Raw genomic sequence first — 27,553 nt, forward strand, 5'->3', positions numbered from 1 at the left:
AGGCGCAGGGGGTGAAACGTCGGGACGCTTCCCAATCGGGCAAGGCAGGAAAAAACAACAACAACAAAAAAGGCTCAGGCGGCGAGTGGATCGCGGAGCGGCCTTTTTTTGAACGTCGCTGCAGCCTTGCGCCGCGCCGGTTGCCCAGAGTTGGTACTTGCGGGGGCAGCCTCGTCTCAGCGGGCGAGTTTGGCCATGAACGCCCTGCTCTGGTGGGATCATCTGAGGGCGGGCAGCTCGGAGCTGGACTGGTGCGAGGATAACTACACCATCGTGCCCACCATCGCCGAGTTCTACAACACGGTGGGTAAGCCGGGGGGGGCCGTCGGTCCGCGGGCGAGCTTTAAAGCGAAGAGCCCCGGGGCTTTCGCCGTGGGAGAAGGGCGCACGTTTGCAATCGCCCCGCGCTTGCTTGCTTGCTTGCTTGCTTGCTTGCCCGCCGCTGCTCTCGGCGGGTTTGGAAAGAGGTGCGTGCCTGGGAAGCCGCTGCTGGAATAGCCCAGTTTGAGCTTATAATATAATATAATAAACCTTTATTGTCAAAGTACAACATGTGTACATTGAGATTAGCTGAGCCTCCCCCCCCCCCCGTGCTCTCTCCCTTGCTTAAACGGTACGGGGAAAAAAAGAAGGAACGGGGTGGGGTGGGGGGTGCATCAGGTGCCCTGACTGCCCCGTAACGTGGCGGGCAAGGCTCTGGCTTTAAAATGTCCCGGTGCGGTTTGTAAACCAGGGCTTCCTGGCTTGACTCGACTAGAGAGCCAGAGAGGTTTAATTAACATTGCGAGAACACCTTCGCCTAAAGGTGTTCCGTTGCCTTTCTCGAAACGCGCTCGGCGATAGGACTCGGGAGGAGGTTTCGCTTACGCGTAAATTTTGAGCAGACCGGCAGTTTTTGCAACTTTAGTAAAACTTTTTTCTTTTTCTTTTTTCTTTTCTTTTTTTTTTAAAAAGCGCGCGGATCTCGACTCCCAGGCTGCGGAATTCGGGGAGTTTGAGATCCGCGCTTCCTAAAGTTGCTAAGGTGGAGGAATACTGGAAGAGACAACCGAAAGAGGAATTTATTTGCTTTGTAGATTGCCCACCTCATATACACGAACCTGGATGGCTAACAGCGAAAACAAAACCAACCAAAATTAAAAACAGAAATAGCAGCTAAAATGGGCTCATCATGATACCAGGGCCTAGGTTTTATGGCAAAACCAGTTCTTTAGTGCCTTGTGAAAAGGCAGTAGAGTACATTCGTTGGGTTTTACACTTTATTAGAGTAGTAGTTATTTGGGCCTTAGGAGGCAACCACATTCGCACAGCACAATTAATCTGGTTATTGAATTAATCCCCCCCTTTTTTGGATCTGCAGGATATATTGAAGCATGACGCTTACCAAACTGATGTTAATATACTACACTATGCTACCCAAAACACTAACCAAGCTTAGCATGTTGTGAACATTTAATTGTTAACCTAGTTAAGTTAACCTAGTTCATTTATGATCAAGGATGGCAGAAAACTTCCAAAGTTAATGAATATGTATTCTTATTCCAAAAAATATTAAGTGTTTGCAGCTTTTCTGGATGGATTGTTTCGGTTTTTAGTTAAGCGCTGTCTTTGAAAGCAATTTGCTTTTCATATTGGAGGCTAAAGCTTAAATGGATTGCACTTGATTAGTAGAGCAAAGCAATGGTCTCAAATTGTTGCAGTCAAGTTTAAATTTTGCTTTAGGAAAAGAGGATTCTGGACAAATTCAGTTACATTTAAGAGGCTGTAGTGGTTGACAAACCTCCATAGTTTTACATCACCCAAGCTTAGTTGTTTTTATTTGGACATATAAGAAGATAAACCACACCAAGTCAAAAGTCAGTGTGCTTGATTAAGTGGAGGTGATTTTGTTGACTTATTCCCGCAATATTTGCTAAATTAGCTGTAGGTCCTATAGTAGGAATTAAGTATTCTAAGCTTTCATGAAACTGCTTTATGATATTACAGCACAAAGAGGTGTCTGGGCCAAATACTGACAATAGTAGGATTTTGTTAACAACAGCAGCTAGGATTGCTGTCACTAAGGAAAGCATTCATATAATGTCACACTTTAGAACCACATTGTTTAGTGACAAAAATACCAGTTCTAATTATAGTAACTCAAGGACTACCTGTAGTTAATTTTTCATCTCCATCATAACTTTGAATGGTGACTAAATGGGGCAGCCATTAAGCAAGGACTACTTCTCTATACGTTTCTCTGGGCTAGATCCGGACTTGAAGAGATCTAAATAACCTTTTTCTTTTAGGATCCTCTATAACTGAAGTTCACTGCCTTCTCTGAAATCATCCATCAAAGGGGAAATGGGAATTGTTTTCCAATATAGCTGGATTAAGACAATCCAGCAACTACCCTGAAGGAGCTGAATAGAGCGTTCGGCAACAGATGGCAGAGCTTATACCTCTTCACTCACTTAATCTCTACAAACTCAGAAGAATCCCAGATTGTTTCACAAAATCTTGCTCAGAGCAGATGTGAACAATTTTAACTGTGTGTGTGTGTGTGTGTGTGTGAGAGAGAGAGAGAGAGAGAGAGATTGCTAAGGCTCGTACTTGATTAATGGTGCAAAATTGCCTTCCAGAGAGAAGGATTAGTAGAAAAAAATTTGAGTAATTTCTTTCTGCTTATTTAAATATTTTCTACTTTTCTCTCTAGATAAGCAACGTCTTATTTTTTGTCTTGCCCCCTATATGCATGTGCTTATTCCGACAATATGCAACCTGCTTCAACAGTGGAATATATTTAATATGGACCTTGCTAGTGGTTGTAGGTAAGTTATTCTGCCTTTTTATGAAATGTGACATGAAAATTAGGAGTTTATTATCATTTTTAAATTATGTACTACCATGAAATCAAAAGATACCTCAATTGAACGGGTGTGTAACTATGACTTATGACCACAATAGAAACCAAAGTTTTCATTGTTCAGCGAGACAGTTAAGTGAGTTTTGCCCCATTTTGTGACCTTTTTTGCCACAGTTGTTAAGTGAATCACTGCAATTAAGTTGGTAACACGATTGTTAAGTGAATCTGGCTTCCCCATTGACTTTGCTTGTCAAAAGGTTACAAAAGATGATTGCATGACTTCAGACACTGCAACCGTGTGCAGTTGCCAAGCATCTGACTTTTGATCACATGACCTTGGGGATGCTGCAGCAGTCGTAAGTGTGAAAGAAGGTAATGTCATTTTTTTTCAGTGCTGTTGTAACTTTGAACAGTCACTGAATGAATGGGTTGTTAATTGAGGACTACGTATAATTAGGAAGCAGAATATGTACAGAACGAAGAACAGTATTAGGAATATCACGAGCCCTTTAATGTGAGCATCCTAGAACAAGCCAAAAAAAAATATGTTAGAGAATTCCTGGAAGCCTAGCACACCGACAAATCAGCCATCAACAGATACATAGAGATAAACAACATCTACATACCCCACTGATAATGTTACCTAGTTTGGTAATAAAACACCTGCAAGAAAACAACCAAGCTGGGAGAGCACCAAGACCCCCCCACAGTTCAGTCCTAGGCTACAGATACTCTCTTCTATTGGAGTACTGTATTAAGTATGTTCACCACCTTGAGTTGACCAAATACAGTATGTAAAAACAGGATAAAAATCTAAGAATAAAAATAACTATATGGGGAAAATCATTAATTATTCCTCTAGAGCAGGGGTCCTCAACCTTGGCCACTTTAAGACTTGTGGACTTTGCTTGCTGAGGAATTCTGGGAGTTGAAGTCCACAAGTCTTAAAGTGGCCAAGGTTGAGGACCCCTGCTCTAGACCAGCGGCTCCCAACCTTTTCTGTACCCCGCGCCCCTAGAACGCTTCTGGTATATTCTCGCACCCCTTAACAAAAGTTCAAAACAACGTCGACAAATTATGCGTATGCACTCTGATTTTGAAAACCCAAGTTTTCACACTCCCTGGAGTATTGTCTCGCACCCTCAATTGGGAACCCCTGCTCTAGACAAAAGGGACTGCACGGGATTTTTCCTGCTTCCATGCTTTTTCAGAATCTTTGAATTAAATATTTCCGTAAGATTGGCTGGCTAAGCAAAATCTTTGCAAATTGAAGATTTGGCGGACAGGTACATTAAAATTAACAATTGCTTTTGGAGGCCGAGTGAGGCCTTTTTGTCTTCGTAACTTTTTAATTGTATGTTTCATCTAACGTACAAAGTCTTAATTTCCAGACAGCCGTTGGAAAACAGCGATATGACCATGCCTTGGTGGCAGAATAATAATTGTTTATGGTATCTCTGCAGGCATTGGATCTGTCTACTTCCATGCTACGCTTAGCTTCCTGGGTCAGATGCTCGATGAACTTGCTATACTTTGGGTCCTGATGTGTGCTCTGGCTATGTGGTTCCCCAGAAGGTATCTACCCAAAATGTTTAGGAATGACAGGTAAATATCTCTGGAAAGCATTGCCTTCAGCTTCTGTGCCTTGATATCGTGCCTGTTTTCTTGAAAGAAAGAACGCAGAAAGATGATTCTTGACAAAAACAAGTGCAGGATATTAGAACCAATGTGTTGTAAGCTAGCCTTAGCTTTAGGTCTGCCTTTGTATAGGCAGGCAGGTTGGGATTCGGTTCAGTTACAGCTTCTCCCACTTGCCCTGCGGTTACCCTCCCTATGTTATGGCCTTCCTATTGCTGCCTGTGGTAAGACAAATGACCAAGCAGAAGACAAAACAGGTTCTTCTCCCAGTTTAGCCACAAAATTTAAGGTTATGGGAAAGTGTTTAAGTAGCTACCGCATAGCATAACTGATAACTGATGCAAAAAAGGCAGAAGATAAATGTTAAAGTTCAAGATTGTTTTTGCATGTTGGCTGGAAAATTAAAGGGCGCTGCCTTAATGGAATTTACCCTGTTAGGAAGAACTACACAAACTAGTTTTGTCTAGTGGGTTATTAAGGCACCACTCTAGAAACCAGGAGATGATGGATTTCCTGCCTTAGGCGTGAAAACTGGCTGGGGGACCTTGGACCAGTCACACACACTCAGCCCAACTCACAGCCACGGAACTGTTGTAGAGGAGGGAAAACAGGAGGAGTAAGGAGTATTAGGTATGATCACTGCTTTGAGTTGTCTAGAAAAACAATAAATGTGGGATATAAATTAAGTAAATTGATGCCCCAATGGGTCATTGGTTCAGACATATTTCCTTCCTTAAACAGAGAAATAGAATGACCACAGGTGGGCAAATTAGTGAGTGTGGGAGCTACTTCCAACTTCCTATAGAGTTTTCTTGTGGGAAACTGATGGGCAGCACCGGTTCTCTTCCCTTCTTCTGCCCTCCCGCAAGTGGTATGCTGGGCTGTGAATCAGGAATTGTGCATGAGGATGTGCAAGAGGTGCTGCTCAGTTCAGGAAGAGGGTGTGGGTGTGTCTAAGAAATGCCACATAGGTCAGGTAGAATGCAGCCCCTTGTGTGGGGATCATGGGGAACGTGTAAGAGATGCCACATTGGTCAGGTAGGGTGCGCAAAAGCGTGGCGTATGTCAGGAAGGGTGTGTGTGGGTCAGAGGGCTGTGTGAGAGGTGCCTTGTAGATCAGGGAGAGCACATGGGGAGGTTGCTGGTAGAGAAAGGTGCCTGGGGATGCTTGAGAGTATGTGAGATGTGCCATGCAAGTCAGAGATGTTGCATTGGGGCCAGTGTAGGTCAAGGTCAGTGTGGGTTAGGAAGGCTGCGTGGGCCTTCCTCCTCCCTTTTTCCTTCCCTATTCCTTCCAATTCCCTTCTCTTTCAGCAAGTTAAGTGGCTGTTGCTGGGTAGGGATTGCTGGACTGGCTGGGAAACTGTCATGAAAGGTTGAAAATGAAGTTCACCTGACCCTAGCAGCAGTGCAGCAGCAGCCATTAGCTCTGAAGCAGCCACAACTTCCCCAAATTTCATTCCTCAAAAATCATGGATCTGTAATTTGGAACACATATTGTAAGTTAGCTCATTTGAGGTACCTTGGTTTAAAGTTGGGGTCCTAGGATGCACCTTTTTGCCCAGTTAAAAGTCATGGCAATGAGAGCTTTAGGGGCATGTAGATATATTCCCATTGGGTGATTGTGGCTAAACCTGTTTATTCTGTGCGAATTTGGTCTTCTTAGAATCTAGTTTTTCTGCCTGGATTCTTAAGTGCTATACATCATAGCTGCCACCAATATAGCATTCAGTTCCCCTGAACTTAGGATGCTCTTCATAATATTATAGATAAGGCCGAGCAGGCTGAAATACTGACACAAGGAAAAAAATTATGAAAAGGTTTAGGATTTTTCAAGTGGCATGTTTGTTGGCGGTTGCTGGAGTAATGAAAGAGAATTGGGTTAGAGATGGTTGGTCTAATCCCTCAGCAGCTCTTCCCAAAAAAGATTATAAGATTAACATATAGCCCTGAGCCCCAGAACAAAGACGAGAGGAGCAAAGATATCATATTTGCAGTTAATCCCTTCCTTTCGCTCTATCTCTGATAAGTATATGGCCGATTACTCACCAAGGCTTTATTTGCCATGTGACAAATTACGAAAAATAGCTTAGTCGTCCCCCAGCGTAGCACCTTTTACATCTATTAAACTACAGCTCCCACCGTCATCGGGCAATCTGGATTTGAGAAATTACACTTTACTTTAGGGATTTATATCCAGCCCTTCGGAGACGGTTTCTAGGTTGACGACTTACTGAACAAAAGCCAGTGATTTTATACAATACACACAAACGTGCACGCACATGCATCTGAGAAAGTCTCCAGCTTTTTGAGGGTCCACAACATTTCTGTGCTTCAGCATTGCTGTCACTCTGGGGTAGTAGCATTGTGGTTGAGCCCTAACAGATGTGAGCGTTGTGGCTGACATTGATTGAGGACTATTGCAATGATAGGAGCAGTTTGAGATACCTGCCACTGAGCGCGCATGCGCGCGCGCGCGCACACACACACACACACACACACACACACACACACACCGTGGCCTGCAAGGTAGGCAGAAGGTCTGGCTGAGCCAAGCGCAGCCGCAGAAGTCCCACTCAGCAGAGGGCCAAGAGTGCAAGGTTTTTACAGAGACTTTTACTATTGTGTTCAGCCTTGCTAAAAACCTCTGGTTATGATATGGGTGCATTGCATTTTTTGCACTTCTCCTTCACACACACACACACACACACACACACACACACACACACACACACGCTGCTACTGTAGACTTGACCTTGCTGCCTGAATTTGGGTTGAAAGTGCTTTCATAATTCAGATCTATTTAAAACCATTCCCTCTTTCAGTAGCTAATGGCAGTCAGACCAACCTCAGGGTTTTTGCGTTACAGGTAGTCCTCAACTTACAACAGTTCATTTAGTGACCATTCGAAGTTAACAGCGGCACTGAAAAAAAGTGACTTATGACCGTCTTTCACACTTAACGACTGTTGCGGCATCTCCACACGTGATCAGAATTCAAACGCTTGGCAAACTGGGTTCATATTGATGACGGTTGCAGTGTCCTGGGGTCACCTTTTGAGACCTTCTGACAAGCAAAGTCAGTGGGCAAGCCAGATGCACTTAACAACCAACTTAACAAATGTCTCATTTAGCAACAGAAACTTTGGGGTCAATTGTCATAAGTTGAGGACTGCCTGTATTTTCTGAGGCTTGTTTTTGTTATTGTAATACTGGCTTTTTTTTTTCCTCCCCAGGATGGCGACAAGTCAGTTTATCTTACTTCCCAAATGTCAATATTCTCAGAGTTTTTATTACTTCTTTTTCATCATGGTGGGGGCAATAGGGCAGTGTTTGTTTTAATTCTCTGCTTATGTGCACCCTTGAGTCGGTGTTGACTCTCCTTGCCTTCTTCCCAGGGCGGAGAGAGTGACTGGCTCAAGGTCACTCAGCTAGCTTGGTGTCCATGGCAGAACTAAAACTCAAAAACTCCCGTTTTCTAGCCTGATGCCTTAACCACTACACCAGACTAGCTCCCTGTAATTCCCAGAAAAATCTATAAAATATCCCTTTAAACCCTCCCTCACTTCGGTTTCATCCAGAAGGACGATGTTATTTTTATTTTTTTAATTCTAGCCACTCTTATGCAGTCTTTGCGTTTCTCCCTCTTCTTCTAAATCCAAAACAAAAAATTTTTTAATTTCCAAAATTGTTCTGCATTTTCTCTTTGAATATTATCTACAGTCCTTGTTCTGTGACTACAGTTTTTGCAAATGATTTTTTTCTTTGTTTACAGAATAGAATAGAATAGAATAGAATAGAATAGAATAGAATAGAATAGAATAGAATAGAATAGAATAGAATAGAATAGAATAGAATAGAGCTGGAAGGGACCTTGGAGGTCTTCTAGTCCAGCCCCCTGCTTGAGCAGGAGGACCTATACCAGGGGTAGGCAACCTCGGCTCTTTTATGACTCATGGACTTCAACTCCCAGAATTCCTGAGTCAGGTGTGCTGACTCAGGAATTCTGGGAGTTGAAGTCCATGAGTCATAAAAGAGCCGAGGTTGCCTACCCCTGACCTATACCATCTCAGACAAGTGACTGTCCAGCCTCTTCTTAAAAACCTCCAGTGATGGAGCACCCACGATTTCTGAAGGCAAGCTTTTCCACTGGTTAATTGTCCTCACTGTTAGGAACTTTCTCCTTAATTCCAGGTTGCTTCTCTCTTTGTTCAGTTTCCAACCATCGTTTCTTGTCCTGCCCTCTGGTGCTTTGGAGAATAATTTGACCCCCTCTTCTTTGGAGCAGCCCCTCAAATACTGGAAAACTGCTATCATGTCACCCCTAGTGAGCCAAATCCAAGTCCGGCAGTCATTCTTCATATGTTTTAGTCTCCGGGACTTTGATCATCTTAGTTGCTCTTCTCTGTACTTTTTCCAAAGTCTCAACTTTTTTGTAGTATGCTAACCAAAACTGGTTGCAGAATTCCAGGTGTGGTCTCACTAGGGTTTTATAAAATGGTACACATTATACAATATTCTCCTTGCACCTTCCATTTTTTCCAGCCAACATGCCTTTATAATGAGTTTTTCCCTCATTCACCACACAACTGTTTTTACTGTTTCTGTGAGCGTAATTTCATATACTTCTTTTTTTAAAAAAATTAACATTTGCTACCATCTCACAAATGGGCTGTTGAAATAGGCGATAGGGCGCCAGCTCTGCTTACTGCCTTTTGTGTAGTAAGACTTGGATGCCAGTTCATAAACTCTTTTACCAGTTCTGCTGTAATTCTCAGAGGACCAATTATAAGTTTACCGTTTGCCACTTACAACATTTAGCACTTGGGAGTATGAACAGCATAGTACAGGGGCTCATTTAAAGGGAGAGATGTTGATATATTCTGATGAATTCCTAAATCAAGCTCATTGTTTGGTTTCATCCTGTAGCTCGACCCACACAGGTAATCTTTTTTTTTTTATTTAAAAAGTTTTACAATACATTTTGACTTTAATCCCCCCCTCCCCCACCCCTCTCCCTCTCCCCCACTCCCTCCTCCCCCCCCCCCCGACTTCCCAGAGCTAAATACAGGGCATAAAATCAAAAAACAAACATAAACACCCCTATGTTATCAACAATAAACTATAAATTCTATCTCTCTCTAGCTCATATAAAATGAGTACAAACAATATTAATATTACAAATAAAGTAGAAAAGAAAAAGAGGAAAACAGAAAAAGATCTTTACTCAAAATAAATTTTCTTAATCCCAGTCCTTATTCATATTAATTTCAAAAAAAAAAAAGGAAAAGAAAAAAAACCTTTCACCTGCTATTTACATTCTCCCACCTTTCTCTAATTTCCAAACAAATTCTCAGTTACGCACCAAAAGCGCTTATCTCTGTTAATCTTAATAATCTCCAACCAAACTAAACTATAATCAAAAATAGTTCTTGCATGTATCACGCCAAATGTCTCACAGTTTTTTTATATATATACTCTTTTTATCTGAACTTTTATTTGAACTTAAGGATGATTTGGAACTGTGAGACCCACACAGGTAATCTTCAACTAGCAGCCTGTTATCAGTGGTTCATGCAGTCATATCCTCAGAATTTTCTTTATGTGGTCACCCATAAAGTCAGCGCCAAGATTGTACCTGGCACAGAAAGCAGTTGGGCAGTGATGAGTGTGATGACGAATAGAACCACCTTGGAAATGACCAAATAGCTCACTTTGCCTTTTGCATTTTTGAACACAATTCAGAGTGATTACTAGAGATAGATAGAGAGACAGACAGACGGGCAGATAACCTTTATTGTCATTTTTTTTTACTGTGGGCACAATGGAACACATTAAAAAAATAAATTTAGCTGCTCGCTCTCAAAAGTGCACACATGCACAACACACATTTAAGCATACTATATACAACATATGTATAGACTTACACCCTTACGTATAAGTAACATAGAAATTTTAATCAGTGTACAAAGAGGCGCCAAAGAATGGAGGCCTTTGAACTACGGTGCTGGAGAAGACTCCTGCGAGTCCCTTGGACTGCAAGGCGATCAAACCAGTCAGTCCTAGAGGAGATCAGCCCTGACTGCTCCTTAGAAGGCCAGATCCTGAAGCTGAAACTCAAATACTTTGGCCACCTAATGAGAAAGAAGGACTCACTGGAGAAGAGCCTAATGCTGGGAAAGATTGAGGGCAAGTGAAGAAGGGGATGACAGAGAGTGAGGTGGCTGGATGGAGTCACTGAAGCAGTAGGCGTGAGCTTAAATGGACTCCAGAAGATGGTAGAGGACAGGAAGGCCTGGAGGAACGATGTCCATGGGGTCGCGATGGGTCGGACATGACTTCTCAGCTAACAACAACAACAACAAAGAGTGTACAGAATCTTGCACAACGTAGACTGCAGTTAGGCGTAAGACAACATGATGTGGGAAAAGAGCAGGCAGAGCAAGTTAAGCGACTCGTCAGCCTAGAGTCGTTATGTTCTCACAAACGGTCTAAGTCCAACCCTTCCTGACTTCTGTTGTGAATAAATCCTCACCAGATAAGGGTCAGTGGAATTCAGGAAGGGTTGGGCTCAACTTGTTCAGCCTGCTCTTTTCCTACATCAAGTTGTCTGATGCCTAAATTTGGTCTAAGTTGTGTAAGGCTTTGTACACGCTGTACTTGACAAGATTCTTGTGCCTAGGATGGAGCAATAAATCTTTTGAACTGGAACTTAATTATGACCCTTATTCTTCTTGACTGACATTTATTCCTTTATTGTTTGCTTTGCACAATGAGGCACTGTTTCCAGATCTTGGTACAGATACATTTTATTGTCCGTAATTTCTTTGTTGGGTTTTTTTCCCCATAATGCAAGTGGAATCAAGAGTTGCTGTAATTAAACCGGATCCTCTCCTTGTTACCGGAGAGAGGTTTTAAATTATTCGTGTTCACCTAGGATCTAGAGTGAAATGCCTTTTACAGAAGCGGTGATTGTTTCATTTTATTACAGGCAATCCTTGACTTGTGACCGATTGCTTAATGGCCATTCAAAGTTACAATGGACTTACAGCCTCTTCTCAAAAAGTTACAAGTCTTGCACTTCCTGGTCATGTAATTGCATTTTGGGCACATGACAACTGACACATTTATGACTGGTTGCAATATCCAGTGTTACGTGATCATCTTTTGTGACTTTTTTTTTGCCATTTTCTGACAAAAAATATCCATTGGATAAGCTGGATTTGATTCACACGACCCACTTAATGGCTGTTGTAAAAAAAAAAGCAGTTGTAAAATCAAGTCTGATCACGTGGCAACAACTTGCGACCAAATTTCCTGGCCATAAGTCGAGGACTACAGTACTTGTACATTTTTGCAAACAATTGGAAATGGGCAGAATATACATTTTCTAAGTAAGTAAAGTATGTGGTCCTCCATTCCGCATAGTCCTTTAAAACAAAAGCATTTGAATTTGCAAAACCTGTGGCTGTTTTTCTTCTCTCAAGACACCTGAAGCATTAATTATACTGTGCAAATAGTTTTTGACACCTGTTTTTATGTCTTCGTTTCATCCCCAAGTGATATTATTTACAAATATATATATATATATAATTTTGCAGAGGCCGGTTCAAAGCAGCAGTGGGCATTCTTTCTGGAGTCACTACCTGTCTCGCCTTTGTTAAGCCTGCCATTAATAACATCTCCTTGATGACATTAGGTCTTCCCTGCAGTGCCCTGCTTATTGCAGAACTTAAAAGGTACGTACCAGACTGGGTAAAACAAAGCAGATAAATTACACTTAGATGTATGACAAATTCATTTATTTAGAACCCGCCTTTATTATTTTTACAAATAACTCCAGGCAGCGGAAATATCCAACATACCTTCCTTCTCCTATGTTCCACACAACCACAATCTTGTGAGGTGAGTTGGTCTGAGCAGGAGGATCTGGCCCAAGATCACCCAGCTGGCTTTCATGGCTAAGGGGGGGGGGACTAGAACTCACAGTCTAGCCTGGTACCTTAACCATTGACTAGACCAGGAGTAGGCAACCTTGGCTCTTTTATGACTCGTGGACTTCAACTCCCAGAATTCCTGAGCCAGCATGGCTCTGTATGGGAACCTCTCCCTTTCCCCTCAGCATTGCTGGCTCAGGAATTCTGGGAGTTGAAGCCCATGAGTCATAAAAGAGCCAAGGTTGCCTACCCCTGATCTAAGTCCAGATGGGCTGTCCGGTGCTGGTGCAGTTTGTTCCAGCACAACCTCATCCCATTTCTAGTTGAAAGTTGTCATTTGGCTTTTTCAGTGGTAGTGTGGTCCTAGGAGAAGTACTCTTACTCCCCCCCACTTTATAAACTTGCTTGATACATAACTTAAAATGAAGTTAGTATCTCCAAGTGTAGCACGTGGTCTGAACCCCCCATTTTGAGGCGTTAGAAGCTCTTATGTTAAATACAGAGAATACTCCCCTAAATACAGAACCTGGATTAGCTGCCGTAGTACAGGGTAGCCATCAATGAAAATTCAAACCATCCATGGTCAATGCTCAAAGGAATCTCATAATCATAAGTTATGGACCAGTGTAGTGGTGCCATATAAAGAATACATATATACATACATATACATACACATCCATACATGTGTGTGTGTAATTGATATAAACCATGTATATATACCAAATTTAAACCAAAATTGAAGTCATGGAAGAAGTCTGATAGATGTTAGACTTTCTTCTCAGTGAGCAAAAATCATCCCCCCTCCCCAAGTGTTATTGCACTAGGTCAGGGGTAGGCAACCTTGGCTCTTTTATGACTCATGGACTTCAACTCCCAGAATTCCTGGGCCAGTCACAAGTCATAAAAGTCCACGAGTCATAAAAGAGCCAAGGTTGCCTACCCTGGAACTAGGTGATGGTATACTGTTGCAGAAGGAAGCAGAATTCTTCAAATTCGCCTTTTTAGGTAGAAGAATTAAGTTCAGTAAGATCAAATTCTGTGACATCTCCTATACTTGAAATTTGGCTGCTTGCATGCTTCTGGTCAGCTATAGTCCCAAAAAGTAGTGGCTACATTGTTGTGTGGTTTCTGGGCCGAGCTTCGATCAATCCATCTTGATTTTTTGGACCATAACTTGTAGACATTCCTATCTCTGATATTTCCTTTGTGTCCATCATAATTCAACAGACTGTATTTTGGTCAATAATCCAGGTTGATTTAAGCTTCCACGCATTTTATTCCTTTACACTACTGCTGATATAACTCCCAGTTATCACTTTTGCTTCTAGGTGTGACAATGTCCGAGTGTATAAGCTGGGACTATTTTCTGGACTGTGGTGGATGTTGGCACTATTTTGTTGGATTAGCGACAAAGTATTTTGTGAGATTTGGTCATCTTTTAATTTTCCTTATTTACACTGCGTATGGTGAGTCCTAGTTTTATTCTCCTTTTTAAAGTATTTCCCTTTGCTGGTATATACCTGTTTTCATTCTAATAGCAGCACGATTTCTTGGTGTGTTTCATATTAAAATCAGATCTTTCTTAAGGTGATTAGTTTGTTCCTTAAATCAGTCAACTTAGGCAGCACTAAAGAAATAAATTCTGGTAGAAAAATATATTTCTGTTCCCTCATTTGTGTTCTGGCAATAGCATAACAGTGTGTTAAGATTCCCAGGAATAAAGAAATTGCTGAGTCTCCTTTCATAACTGGAGGCTGATATTTTTGGGTGGAGCTGCTACGAGTTACAGTGGGTGGAACAATGACACATGATAGCAGAGGGATTACACTAGGGGCAAAGATTTTTCTGAGATTTTGCAGGGATGGTGTAGCTAGGGGTGGAATATTGAGGGAACAATGCTGGAAGTCTGTTCTGAAGTTTAAACCTGGTGGGGGAGGAGTGGTCCAACCTTGACAACTTTTAAGATCTGTGGACTTCAACTCCCAGAATTCCCCAACAGCTATGCTGATTGAGGAACTGTGGGAGCGGAAGTCCACAAATCTCAGCAAGTTGTGAAGATTGGATCCCCTGGTGTAAACCGTTATTTCCTAGCTATAATCGATGTCTCCTATTTTTGACAGATTATCGAATTTCAGAGTCTTGAGGGTCTTTGGAATTGTTAAAAAATAGTCCGGGGGCTCCAGGTGGCCCACAAACCAAGAATTACCTCCATTTCTGCTTCAAATCCTGATTGGAACCTTATTTCCCTTCAATCAGAGAGCCAGTACTCCTAGAAGCAGTTGGTTCATATTGTGAGATCTCAAATCAGCATCTCTGAGAAAGGAAGCTAATTTGCCTTCTTTGCAGAGAGGAAAAAGTTGCCGATGCACATATAAAAGTGTTAACAACTCCCCCTGGGCCCTCTCAGTGTCCTCAAGTTGAGCCCTGGGATCCCAGCTTGCCTTCACAACACACACAATCTGTTTTACACCCTGTTTCCAGGGTACAACAGAAGGCAGAGCAGCTACTGAATGTTTTCTGTGTTGTCGTGTGAGTAGTACAAAAATAAAACTTGTACAAAAGCTCTCCATTTCTCAGGGAAGCTTCGTAGTTGCTCTTCCCTGCAAATTGCATACTTTGCTGCTTCCACAGACCCCAAGCGATGCTCCTCCTTGTCAAAGAGGGCAGAGAAGAGCAACAGTTAGGAGGGGGGGGGGGCTGGAGGCTAAAACATACCAAGAACGGTTATAGGAATTAGGTATATCCAGTCTAGGGACGCAGTGGCTCAGTGGGTTAGGACGCTGAGCTAGTCGATCAGAAGGTCGGCAGTTTGGCAGCTCGAATCCCAAGTGCCGCGTAACAGAGTGAGCAGCTGTTACTCGTCCCAGCTTCTGCCAACCTAGCAGTTCGAAAGCACGTAAAAATGCTAGTAGAAAAAATAGGGACCACTACGGTGGGAAGGTAACAGCGTTCCGTGCGCCTTTGGCGTCTAGTCATGCCGGCCACATGACCACGGAGATGTCCTCGGACAAGCGCTGGCTCTTCGGCTTTGAAACGGAGATGAGCACCGGCCCCTAGAGTTGGAAACGACTAGCATGCACGTGCAGGGGAACCTTTACCTTTACCTATGTCCAGTCTAATGAAAAGAACTAGAGGGGACATGATAGCACTGTTCCAATATTTGAGGGGCTCCTACAAAGTCGAGAGGGGGTCAAACTATTTTCCAAAGCACCAGAAGGTAGGACAAGAAAGAATGGATGGAAACTAATCAAGGAAAGAAGCAACCTTAGAACTAAGGTGAAATTTCCTAATGGTGAGAGCAATCAACCAGTGGAATAGCTTGCTTTCAAAAGTTGTGGGTGCTCCGTCACTCGAGGCTTTCAAAAAGAGACTGGAAAACGGTAGAGTGTTTCCTTTCTCTAGCAGGGAGTTTGACTAGAAGATCTCCAGATGCCTTCCAGCTCCATTATTCTACGTTCTAAGACCTGAAATCAAAAACAACCCTTAGTCCTTTTGCTTCTTTCTGTCTTTTCCAGGCACATCCTCATCTGCATTGCAGCTTACCTGGGCTGTGTCTGCTTTGCCTATTTTGATGCTGTCTCCGAGATCCCCGAACAAGGTCCCGTCATCAAGTTCTGGCCCAGTGAGAAGTGGGCATTCATCGGGGTCCCCTATGTCACACTCCTCTGTGCTCACAAGAAGTCTCCCCTCAAGATTACTTGAAAGGCAGTGGAAGCGTCCCCTCCACTTGACCGGCTCTTTCTCCAAAGGGCCTGAATCTCTCGTGGGAAGTTTGCCCAATGAAGTCCTTGCTCTCCTCACTCGACAGCAGAGGACACCCGACGAGGTTGTCCGAGCAGAATCTCAAAACGTTTGTTCCCAGGCGGCCTCAGTGTGCCTGAATCTGCAACAACGAGGAAACACGGAAAGCAGGAAGCCTGCGTTTCCACAAGTGCACCTCTCCCCCCCTCCCCTCCCCCAAAAGTAAAGTTATTTCTCTTCTACTTTGACTGCCTGTCACTCTTGGTGGGCAAGGAACTGGGTGACATCTTAACCCTGCCGTATTAAGCAAGGAGGAGTGGAAAAGCGGGCGTCTCGTCTCTGCGAGTGTGTGGATGGCTGTGTTCTCTTTGGGAAATGATCGCCAGATTTTTTCTATTAAGGATTTAAATAGAATTGCTTTGCGCATACTCCTCCTCTGCTGCCTGCGTATATTTACACGTTAATTGAACCAATGAAATCCCTTTAAACTCTGGGTCAAGTTTAAGAGGAGAAGAATCTTTCAGAAGCTGGCTCTCTTCTTAATCCATCAACATATCATAAACATATGACAATGTTGTGGGTTTTTTTATCCACTTATAATAGTTCACTCTTGGAGACTTGTTTACTGATAGTTCAGGAAATAAGATGTAGGAGAAAAGTCAGTGAAGGAATAAAAATTGTAGTTGAAATGACGGGTTGTGAGGCTTTTACCCACTCTCCAGGCAGTTAAGTCATATTTCAGCCGAGTTCTTGGAAGGAGAAGCAATTCGGCAATCATCTACCAGATTTCTGAAAGAAGAAAAAAAAGCAGTTTATCTCTCAATCTCCGTTTTAATTCCACATTCTTTGCAAGCAAACAAATGAATTTGGAAAGGTTTTAGTTTAATTATCCGTCTGGGTTTTTTGCCTCTTGTTGCTATGACACACTTTTAGGAGATAGTTATGTAGAGACCAATCAAGCCTCATTATTCATTTCCATTTTTAAGCAAATGTAACTAAATTTCAAGGACAGTGAAGAAATCAGTACTTTGGTTTCTGCAGGTGTGAAAGCTTCTTAAATTCTGCATAAGTTGGAATGTTTCCTAGATTCTGAAATATTTTAACCTTTGTTAAAACACGTGTCAGGGAGTCAGTAAAATCAAAATGGGGCTCATGACCATGTGGTTAAAAGTTCAGCCCCTTTTTTGTGATGCAGGAGAAAAAACGGGCTTCCGATGGATACTCGTTATTTTGATTTTTTTTTCCCCCGACTGATCCTGTAGATGACTGCAGTGAGTCCTATGAATTTTGGAGCTTTTAATGTCGCTTTTTAAAGAACCCTTTCTGTTGTACATTTAAATGATTTAAATTTAAGACATGGGCTAATACAAGATGCGATGCTCGATAAATAATACGCCACAGCTTAGTGGTTTGGGGGGAAAGGAAAATACAGACTACAAATAAGTTGGTTTGTTTTCTAGCATATGCATTTCTATCCCTGGATATAAAAATGTAAAAAAAAAGTTGTAAAGTTATAGCTGTAAAAACAAAAACAAAAAAACCCCACTTCTTGCAACTAAAGTTACTCAGTGGCTGATGGACCAAACTGGGTAAATATTTGTGCTTGATTGTGGAATTGAATTAGATGTTTTATTCCTTTCTATTGCATTTGGTGGTGACTGCTCAGTTCCTTGATGCATTGCCAGAAATGTTGCATGGAGCATTAAATAAATGGGGCCAGTTGGGAGCCACTGGCCGTGTGAAACTTTTCCAAAGTGGGATGACCAAGTTGATTGAGACAGCTTTACCATTGCGGGGAAGCTTTGGATCGGCCTAGTTCCATGCCTCAAGTGAGTGCCGCAAGGCTTTATCATTACGGCCTGGGCCCCGACTTTAGGACAGGATAATTCAATGCTCCCCCTTTGAGCTACAGTGTTTGGTCCTGCAGTTGAAGAATAGAAGACACATCTGTATTTTTCAAAGCTGGGACAGTCTACCTTAGTGATTATCAGTAGACGTTTCCCCGATGGCTTGAGGCAGATTTCTTTGGCCAACCGATGGCAAAATGAGTGTAGATGAAGTCACCAGCACAGCAATGATATAGTTGTACTTTGCCAGTTCCCCCCCCATCTCTAGCCAGCTGATTACCAGCACAGATCTTAATCCCATACAATTTTGAGCTTGTCTGAGTTGGGAGTTCTGAGTGATTTGAGACAGCTGTTTGGGGTCTCCAGCTTGTACAAATGGATAGGCAGGCGTGTTAGTTGTATCTTGGTATTCCTAAATGATTGCCAAGGGTTCATGCCCCTTTTGATGCTAGGTGTTGTGGGTTCATTGGGAAGTCTTTGAAAAATGCAGCAACAGAGCCAAGAATGGGATGAAGATAGGTGGAAGAGCAGAAGGTTAAAAGATGATTTCTTCCTTTTTTTTAAACAAAACAAACCAGCAGTAACATATGTAGTGTTCTCTATATTGTAAAATGCCTGCTGAAAGGCCGTAGGTAGCTTTATTTTTATTTTCTTTTATTTAAAAAGTTACCTGTTTTTCCCTTAATTTGCAGTTCTCAGTTATTACTGTCAAGCTTTTGAAACCTGAAATACTGGTTTACAGTGTACAAGAAAATAAAAATAGAAACAGTAATGCTTATTTTGAAATTACTTTAGCAATTTAGGACAGAAGCTTTTGAGTCTGGGAAATAGACGGTCTCAGAATTATTTAAGTACTTTCTTAGATGTCCTGATGTTTTCTGTCTTGTATCAGCAACATTAAAAAAATAAATAAATTATAGCTTCAATTCCACTACCTACATTTGACATGAAGTTGGCATGTGTTTGAAGAACTGCACAAGGCTGTACAGATAAGGAGAAAATATGGAGATGAACATTTATGAAATGTAAAAGTTCTTCATTGTATGTGTCTCATTTTTTGGGGGGGGCAGTATAGAAAAGAGCTTTTTAGTAAACAACTAGTAGGGCACTGTTTAAAAGAACTCTAGTCTCCGCTTGTTCAGTTATGCCAAACAGAATATTTTTCTTCTCATTCTCGGGGCGGGGGGGGGGGGAAATATGAATTTTCTGGGCTTTAGTTGCAACTGTGCAGTTATTTATTTTAAATCTTTTGTGTATAGCAATATATGTGGAGACATATATTACGATGCTGAGAAACCTTTTCATGTGGTTTCTTGTGTTTTTTTTTAAAGGTTAGATTCAATCATTCTCAGGTATATTAATATGTCTGAAAGCATCTGCGCTGTGTTTCTTTATACATAATGGTGACAAACTTTCTCTGGGATGTAACCACTTGATTAGGACCTCAAGATTGGTATCTTGATGATTTTTTTTGATAACCTTTTATGCAAAGATCCACTCTGCTTTCTGTTCTGATGAACAAGTGGCTTCATTCATTCTTCACTGCTGTACTGTAATAAAAGTACTTCCTTTCTTAAAAGTGAGTGTTGAAATAGGAAGCAATGATCTAGAGGAGCGGTCTCCAAACTTTTAAAAATCTGTACCCTTATCAATAAAACATTTTCGATCATGCCCTCCCAATATATGCTTATTGATTTCTCAGTGATATCCATGCACTTCGGAACAATACGTACCATATAAAACATAGGCCCTGGTACATTTTGCATACTCTTAGAATAGATTAATTTTCTATTTTTGGATAAAAATAAATGCAAATGGATATTTTAATATTTTCTTCCTGAACCTCAGTACATGATTTTGCACACCTCTGGGATGTAGGCATACCACTTTGGAAACCACAGATGTAGAGAACTGGAGATATGTGCAATTCCTCTTCTCATCTTCCATGGCGGTTTGCCTTGTATAAGGCAAATGGTAGTTGCTGCTCTCATCATGGAAATAGGGTATTTTGGCAGAGTTCACACCCGTATGTAGAGAAAACAGGCAGGGCTACTAAATGGATAAGGAAACTTTTTGCCCTAAAATTGGATATGTCTTGGAACAGTGATTGTAATAAATTATAAATATATTTAGAGCAAGTAATAACTTTTATTATTGTGATTTTTTTTTACGGGATGTGGATCTATGAAGGATTTCTTAAAATACAAGGGAGATGGGTTAACACATGTAGAACAAATGGAAGGAAATAGTGCCATTTAAAGGTTCTTTAAAGTATCTTTATGCAACTTTGAAGGCTAGAAATCTCTTCAGTTTTGGTTTGATTTGAAGATTTCCTTTTTAAAAGCAATTGGGATAAAATCCCAATTAGGGATTTGTTCAGGTAGCAGAATTTTGTTCCTCTGTGGAGAGTCTCAGTCATCCGGGTCGTGATTGTCCCAAAGGTACTTTTCCAAAAGGCAACTGGACTTTTGTTTTTTCTTGAAGATGTTTCATTTCTCATCCAAGAAACATCTTCAATTCTGGTAATAGAATTTTGTTCCTCTTGCTCAACACAGCCTGGCTTTGAGAACGTTTGAAATCTGCAGGGGAAAAGGCAGGCAGATAGATCTCTGTTATAATCACACTTAATTTCAAGCCTGCAGTTGGATTGCATCCCCATTTTTATACCGTTCGTAGTATAAAAATGGGGATGAAATCCAACTGCAGGCTCAAAATTAAGTGTGATTTAGTAACCGTTGAAAGTTACAACAGCACTGAGAAAAGTGAGTTTTTCACAGTTACAACCTTTGAAAGCATCCCCGTGATTTTGTGATCAAAATTCAGACGCTTGGCAACTGGTTCATACTTCCGGCTGTTGCAGTGTCCCGGGATATGCGTGTGTGTGTGTGAGAGAGAGAGAAAGAGATGTGATGTGATCACCTTTTCCAATCTTCTGACAAGCAAAGTCAACGGGGAAGTCAGATTCACTTAACCTGGTTACTCGCTTATCAACTGCAGTGATTCACTTAAAAACTGCGGCAAGAAAAATCATAAAATAGGGCAAAACTCACTTCACAAAGGTCTCACTTAACAACAGGAATTTTGGGCAGAATTGGAGTTGTAAGTCAAGGACCGCCTGTACTTAATGTATGCTATTCCTATCGATATTGAGGGTCTGTTCGTGATGGTATCTGATGGATATCGTTATCATCATCATATAATATGTTTTTCTGGGCACAGAATTTTCAGCATATGGGATATAGCCGTTTAAAGAGTCTTTTTTATGTCTTACACCCCCAAAGTTTGCCAAATCTTACATTTCTTATCCCTGCTATCTGTTTCTCTCGTTTTTAAATGTTTTTCGCAATTTGTAAACCATTCTAGAGTCCTGGGAATCAGGCGGCGTATAAATTTCAAGAAATTATTCACCTATTGAGTCGTTCCCAAGAATCTGAGATAAGCAGATGTTTTTTGTTTTTTGTTTTGCTAATGTTAAAAGTTACGTCACGGGGGCTAAACTCTTCCAAGTAAAGCTGCCTTTTGTAATCGACCAGTGGTGACTTTGTCAATGCTAATGATGTTCAAGTGGTGTTTCAGGTGTTTTGGGACTGCACCTAAGGTGTACATTAGCGTTGGTACTGTCTCTCTTTTGCCACAGTCATTCTATTTTCAGGACTGGAGAGGGTCAGGCTGTGTTCTTCCTTTGGGGCATTGACACTGCATTGCTATGCAGGAAAGGACCGAAACGGTGAAAGGGCTGTTATCTTTGGCAGCTGTGAACAAACTCTTCTGTTTGAAAAGGTGACATGCTGCGCTCCTTTTTGGCAACCTTGTTTGCTCCTTAAGTGCAACAGGTGCTGTTTGATCACCATTTGATAAAGTCCGTCGAGGCTGTTTTAAATCGGGCGTCCCTCTCCCTGCGTTTCTCTCTTCACAAATGTATATCCTCCACCTGAAGCCCCAGGGCGCTATGACACTCTAGACCAGGGGTGCCAAACTGCCGGCCCGCAGGGCGGGTGCGTCATGGCGAAACCGCACCCACCCCATTGCCGGCAATGACAAGTCGCGATATGTCACGACGTGTAATGTGACGTTGCGAGTTTGACACCCCCGCTCTAGACTCTAGAGGTCATCTTTGCAATATAGGTAGTCCTCAATGTACAACCACAACTGAGCCCCGAATTTATGTTGCTAAGTGAAAAATTACATATGTGAGTTTTGCCTCATTTTACGACTTTTCTCACCATGTTTGTTAAGTGGATCACCGCAGTTGTTAAGTTAGTAACGCAGTTGTTAAGTCAATCTGGTTTCCCCATTGACTTTGCTTGTCGGAAAGTTCCAAAAGGGGATCGTATGGCCCCGGGACACTGCCGCCGTCACGTGAACCTGTTGTCAAGCATCCAAATGTAAATCACATGTTCATGGGGATGCTGCAGTGGTCATAAGTGTGAAAAATTGTCATTTTTTTTCCAGTGTCGTCGTAACGTCGAAAGGTCACTAAATGGAACTGTTGTAAGTCGAGGACTGCCTGTACTTTGTGTCCTTTCAGCCTCCTGCCTGTGATGTGTGATGTGCGTTCTTGATCATATTGCCTGACTCGTCCTCTTTACAAAATAAGCTTTTGGTGGGACGGGTGGTCTATTAGTGGCACATGAATGAGTATCGCACTCAATGTTAGCATTCAGATGTCCAAAAAAATCTGCGTTTGCTGCTTCTGGCCTTTGTGTGGGAAGGAAGCAGTTACACGAGAGGGCAGTGTTGAGCTAAATTTAAATTTTTCAGTGTTAATGAATGCAATTTAAGGATTATCTTGGCTGAGTACAATCAGCACAAAAACCGTCTATATATACATATACACGTATTAGGAAACAATTCGCACATTAACCCTACTCAGAACTTGTGACTCTTTGCGTGTATATTCTTGCTTAAATATATCTTTTTTCTGATACTTGCAGGGGTCTTCAAACTCGGCCCTTTTATGACTCATGGACTTCAATTCCCAGAATTCCTCAGCCAGTGTGCCTGGCTGAGGAATTCTGGGAGTTGAAGTCCATGAGTCATAAAAGGGCCGAGTTTGAAGACCTCTGCATGGAGTGTCAGAACCTCTCCATATTTGAACACTACCAAATCCTGAAGCTAAGGGCTGAATGGTAGCTATCCAACATCATTTACTTTACTGTGAATGGCAAAATGAGTGAAGTGGTTTTTGTACAGAAGAAACTGATTTTTCTGTACTGATTTGCAAAATGAGGTCATTGCCCTTCCGTAAATGGCTGAAAGTAATGTACCTTGCATCAGTTTGATGGTAGCCAAAGAAATGGTAAAGCAATTCCAGGCTTTTTAATTCTAATTTAGAATAGACTTTTATAAGATCTGCTGGGTCAGTAAATGAAATGCACTTTGCAGGAAGAGCTGAAAAGTGCAAGTCAACCCTTTTTGAAAGAACGTAGATCTGACTGGTCCATTCTTTTAGTGAAGTTATGACAATGACTATAAAATGTGAGCATTTTAATACATTTTTTTTAAAAAGCTGCAATCCCGTATCTATGTGCCTGGGAGATAACAGCTCTGATTTAGTAGGATGTATATTGCATTCACTAACGGCATTGCTCTGATCTGTATTAGCATATCATTTACATGTGAATGAAATAACGCCAGAGGAGAAAAGCATTCTGCACTATAGGATAATGCACATATGTCCCAGCGCTACTTAACCCAAAGTGGTAACTAAATATTAGCGAGATAAAGCAGTTCGTTCCAAAGTTGGCACCTGTCACTCATAGATAATGTAGCCGTGTGACAAATTCATAGTTTGGAATGGGCTGACATACCCCCTAAAGCATATCTAAATGACCCCATGCTGAAAGGCCCGAATAAATGGAATGTAGCTTTTGTTTCCCAACAAATCCTCTCCCGTGTAATCCCATTTATGCAATCGCACAATTGCTGCAAACTAGACGGCCTTTCATTCTGCCAGGAGTCGTTAGGAAGATGGTTTTGCCCGCTAGATCAGTTCTGATTTGCTGGCTAATCCTAAAATGGCAGAAACAGAGCACTGGACAAAGCAACTATCTCTTCCTTCAAACAAGATGGTTTTCTGTTGTCCTTTGTTTTCTAAAAAAAACAACGGAGAAAACAAAAGATCAAGTGAGGCAAGTGGGTCTGCCTATCAACATCCAACCAGGTGGCCCACATGGCCTCTCTCCAAGTACCATCTCTGCAATATACTTTGTGTGCTCAGACACAGCAAGTGGATATTAAGCAGCTAGTTTAGTTAAGACTTATGAAATATAGAACATTTTCTGTGGCTGCCTTCCCGTGCTCTTTTTTCATATTAAAAACAAGATCTACTTGATAGTTAAATTATTTGATTTCATTCTTGCCTTCATTAAGAGAGTTTCTTATGAAAAATTTCTCCATGTTCAAGACTACTTGGTTTCCTGCCTGAAACTTGGAAAGGAAACCTGGCTTCCTGGCTGAGTAGAGGGTTGGACTAGAAGACCTCCAAGGTCCCTTCCAACTCTACCATTCTGTGACTCACCCTACACAGCTGCCTTTTGTTTCAGGGTTGGCAGATAGTTTCTTGAGTTCTGCATTTCTAAATTTGTGGCAGGGAATTGCAAAGTATCTTGTCTTCCAATTTGCTCCTTTTGTGCTGAACTGATAAGCAGGCATATACATAGAATGAAGACTATTGCTAAGCACATTGATTTGTGCTTTAAATTGTAAGCCACCCTGAGTCTTCGGAGAAAGGCAGGATATAAATGGGATTTAAAAAAAACTGGAGAAATGGGTTCTTGGCTAAGAACTCACCTGAATAGACTGGAAGGATCCAGGACGAATATTAGAAAGATGAAGGAGTTTGCAGTGCTGTCTGAACTTGGTTGTTTTCTTTCTGATGTTTCATTACTCAACCAGGTAATTCATCGGCCTGTGAGATTTTACATTATCTTCCCCCTCCCATTTAAAACAAATGGTACTAAAAATAAACATTTCCAGCTGGACAACTTTCTCTGCCTCTCGTTTTAGGACATGGTGGCAAATTGAAGTCAATATTCTGGACAGTCTTATGAGTGAAGCAGGCCTGGACGAAGGGCTCCCCTATGTGAATACAGATAGACTTCGCTTAACAGCTGTCCTGTTTAATGACCATTCAAAATTACGAAGGCACTGAAAAAGTAATTTTACAATCAGTTCTCACATTTATGACTGTCACAGCCTAGCTATGCTCATGTGACTGACATTAGGGCACTTTGCAACTGGCAGGCATCTACCCTTATTGCGGTGTCCCGTGGTCACGTAACTGTTTCTTTGCACATTTCACATTCTGGCTTCTGACAAGCAGAGTCAATGGAGAAGCAGGCAGTAAAATCACATGGCACAGTCATGTGGTGCCTCATTTAATGACTTGTATTGATTCGCTTCACAACAGCGGCAGAAGTGAGATTGTAAGCCCATCATGGGCATTTGATGTTTCACTTGGTGACTGATTCACTTAGTAGCAAAGTTGCTGGTCCTAATTGTTGTCGCTAAGTGAGGACTATGTAATTTGAGCATTCTTTAGCAGAAACCTTGTTTGTAACCATATGTATGGATGAAAGTGTTGCAGTAAGGACAAAGGCTCTTGCCTAAATGAGGAACTCTGAAAACATTTGAAGCTTTCACATGAGTGGTTTTGGTACCACTCTTTTCAGAGTACCATGTTTCCCCGAAAATAAGACTGGGTGTTATTATTATCTTTTGCCTCCAAGAGAGGCACCAGATCTTATTTTCGGGGTAGGCCTTACCTCACCTTCAGCACCAACAGCCCACCTAGCCAGTCCACTTCTTCTGGGGCCAAAGTTCTGCAGCTGCATTCGGGCTTGCAATCCATAGCTCAGTTCTTGGCTGCACAGGCCTTCCAGAAAGTCCTGTGACAGAAATGCAGGCCTGGCTGCAGAAGAGGCCTCAGAAGTAGTGGGCCGGCAAGGAAAGGCCTGGCTGCAAGGGAAGCGGGTGCGGGGCACATGGGGCAGATCCACACCTCCACTCTCACTTGTTTTTTAGGTGTTTGCCTCGCCCCAAAACTAGGGCTTATTTTTGGGATAGGGCTTATATTACGCCCACCCCCAAATATCAAGCTAGGGCTTATTGTTGGGTGTAGGCCTTACTTTTGGGGAAACATGGTAGTAGTAGATTCTCCGGGTAAGATTCAAGGTGCTGGTAATGGTTTTCAAAGCCCTACATGGCATTGGTCCGGAGTACCTTAGGAATCACCTGCTGCCAGCGTCAACGTCCCTCCGTCCACTGCGCTCCCACAGAGAGGGTCTCGTAAGGGTGCCGCTGTTCGGAGAATGCCGTCTGGTAGCTCCCAGAGGGAGGGCGTTCTCTGTGAGCGCGCCTGACCTATGGAACCGTTTACCGGTTGAGCTCTGGATGGCTCCCGACCTTCGCTCCTTCCGACGCGACCTAAAAACATATCTGTTTAAGCAATCCGGTCTGGTCTGACGGGTTCTGTTTTAATTATTGTTTTAAGATAACTATTTGTGCATTCTGTTATTTATGTCACTGTTCACCGCCCTGAGTCCTTAGGGAGAAGGGCGGTATACAAGTCAAATAAATAAATAAATAAATAAATTGTCAGGCTCAGTGTCCCAAGATTGCATTCTCCTTTGAAACTAGTAGATGGAGATGTCCTTTCCAAAGTCTAAGGCTCTTCTAAGACATTTAAGGCTACGCAGAGAAACTTGTTTAACATTCCTGCATCAAAATTACTAGGCCTGCCATGTTCTGCCACACCAATCAATCCAGTCTTATTAAAAAGCAACAGAAAATGGACTATTAGGTATATTTTGGTGAAAAGAACAACAAATTCCAATGTTTTAAGGTACTACTCCCAAGGTTTTCTAAATAAAATAAGGTTCTAAAAATTATGTTAGATTTAGTCACAACATGATTACATCCAGAACAGCTGTTTCAACACATCTGGTGAGAGGTAAGTCAAGTCGGGTGCTATTTGTCCAGAATGCGTATTTGTCAAAGTGATGGCTAGGAAATAAATAAAAAGTGATGATTCAGTGAGTCATGATGTTTTAACCCAGTTCTCTGTGCCACATGAACTGACCTTGGTGTTTACATTTCTTCTGAATCTGCAATGGGCAGACATTGGACTTGGCAACATAGGCTTGAGGGTACGTTATATATCCTTGTTTCCAGATATTGGAAGTGGTAGGATTCAGGTTTGGAAGCCAGAAATCTGGGTTATAAGGGCTACCTTTAAATACATGGCTGCTTAATCAAGTCTTTTAATGCAGGGGTCCATGGCATGTTAGAAACCGGTCTGCCCAAACAAGCGAAGCCCCATCCGTGGGATGCAGGCAGCACACAAAACCACGCCGCCCTCCAGTCCGCAGAAAAACCTCTCTCCACAGAACTCACCCCTGGTGCCCAAAAGATTGGGGGCCGCTGTTTTCATGCAAGAAATGTGGCTATTGTCTATTTGGGGTTTGCAATAAGAAAGTTAATCAGATTTTCCACTAGTGACTTAAACTGATGGTAGTAACCTAAGCAGATGCTGCTTGAGCAATG

The 27,553-nt window shown here is 42.0% G+C and overlaps 1 protein-coding gene across 1 annotated transcript; it reads left to right on the forward strand.

Moving 5' to 3' along the window:
* Nucleotides 1–11: 11 nt before the first annotated feature.
* On the forward strand, nt 12–18,995 carry ACER2 (alkaline ceramidase 2). Its single transcript, XM_081321125.1, has 6 exons — nt 12–303; nt 2,696–2,810; nt 4,309–4,450; nt 12,084–12,221; nt 13,748–13,885; nt 15,935–18,995. The coding sequence occupies exons 1-6, from the start codon at nt 196–198 to the stop codon at nt 16,119–16,121; spliced, it is 828 nt and encodes a 275-aa protein (XP_081177251.1). The 5' UTR covers nt 12–195; the 3' UTR covers nt 16,122–18,995.
* Nucleotides 18,996–27,553: the final 8,558 nt, after the last annotated feature.

Source organism: Vipera berus (assembly GCF_964194415.1).
Source record: "Vipera berus genome assembly, chromosome: 2".
NCBI lineage: Eukaryota > Metazoa > Chordata > Lepidosauria > Squamata > Viperidae > Vipera > Vipera berus.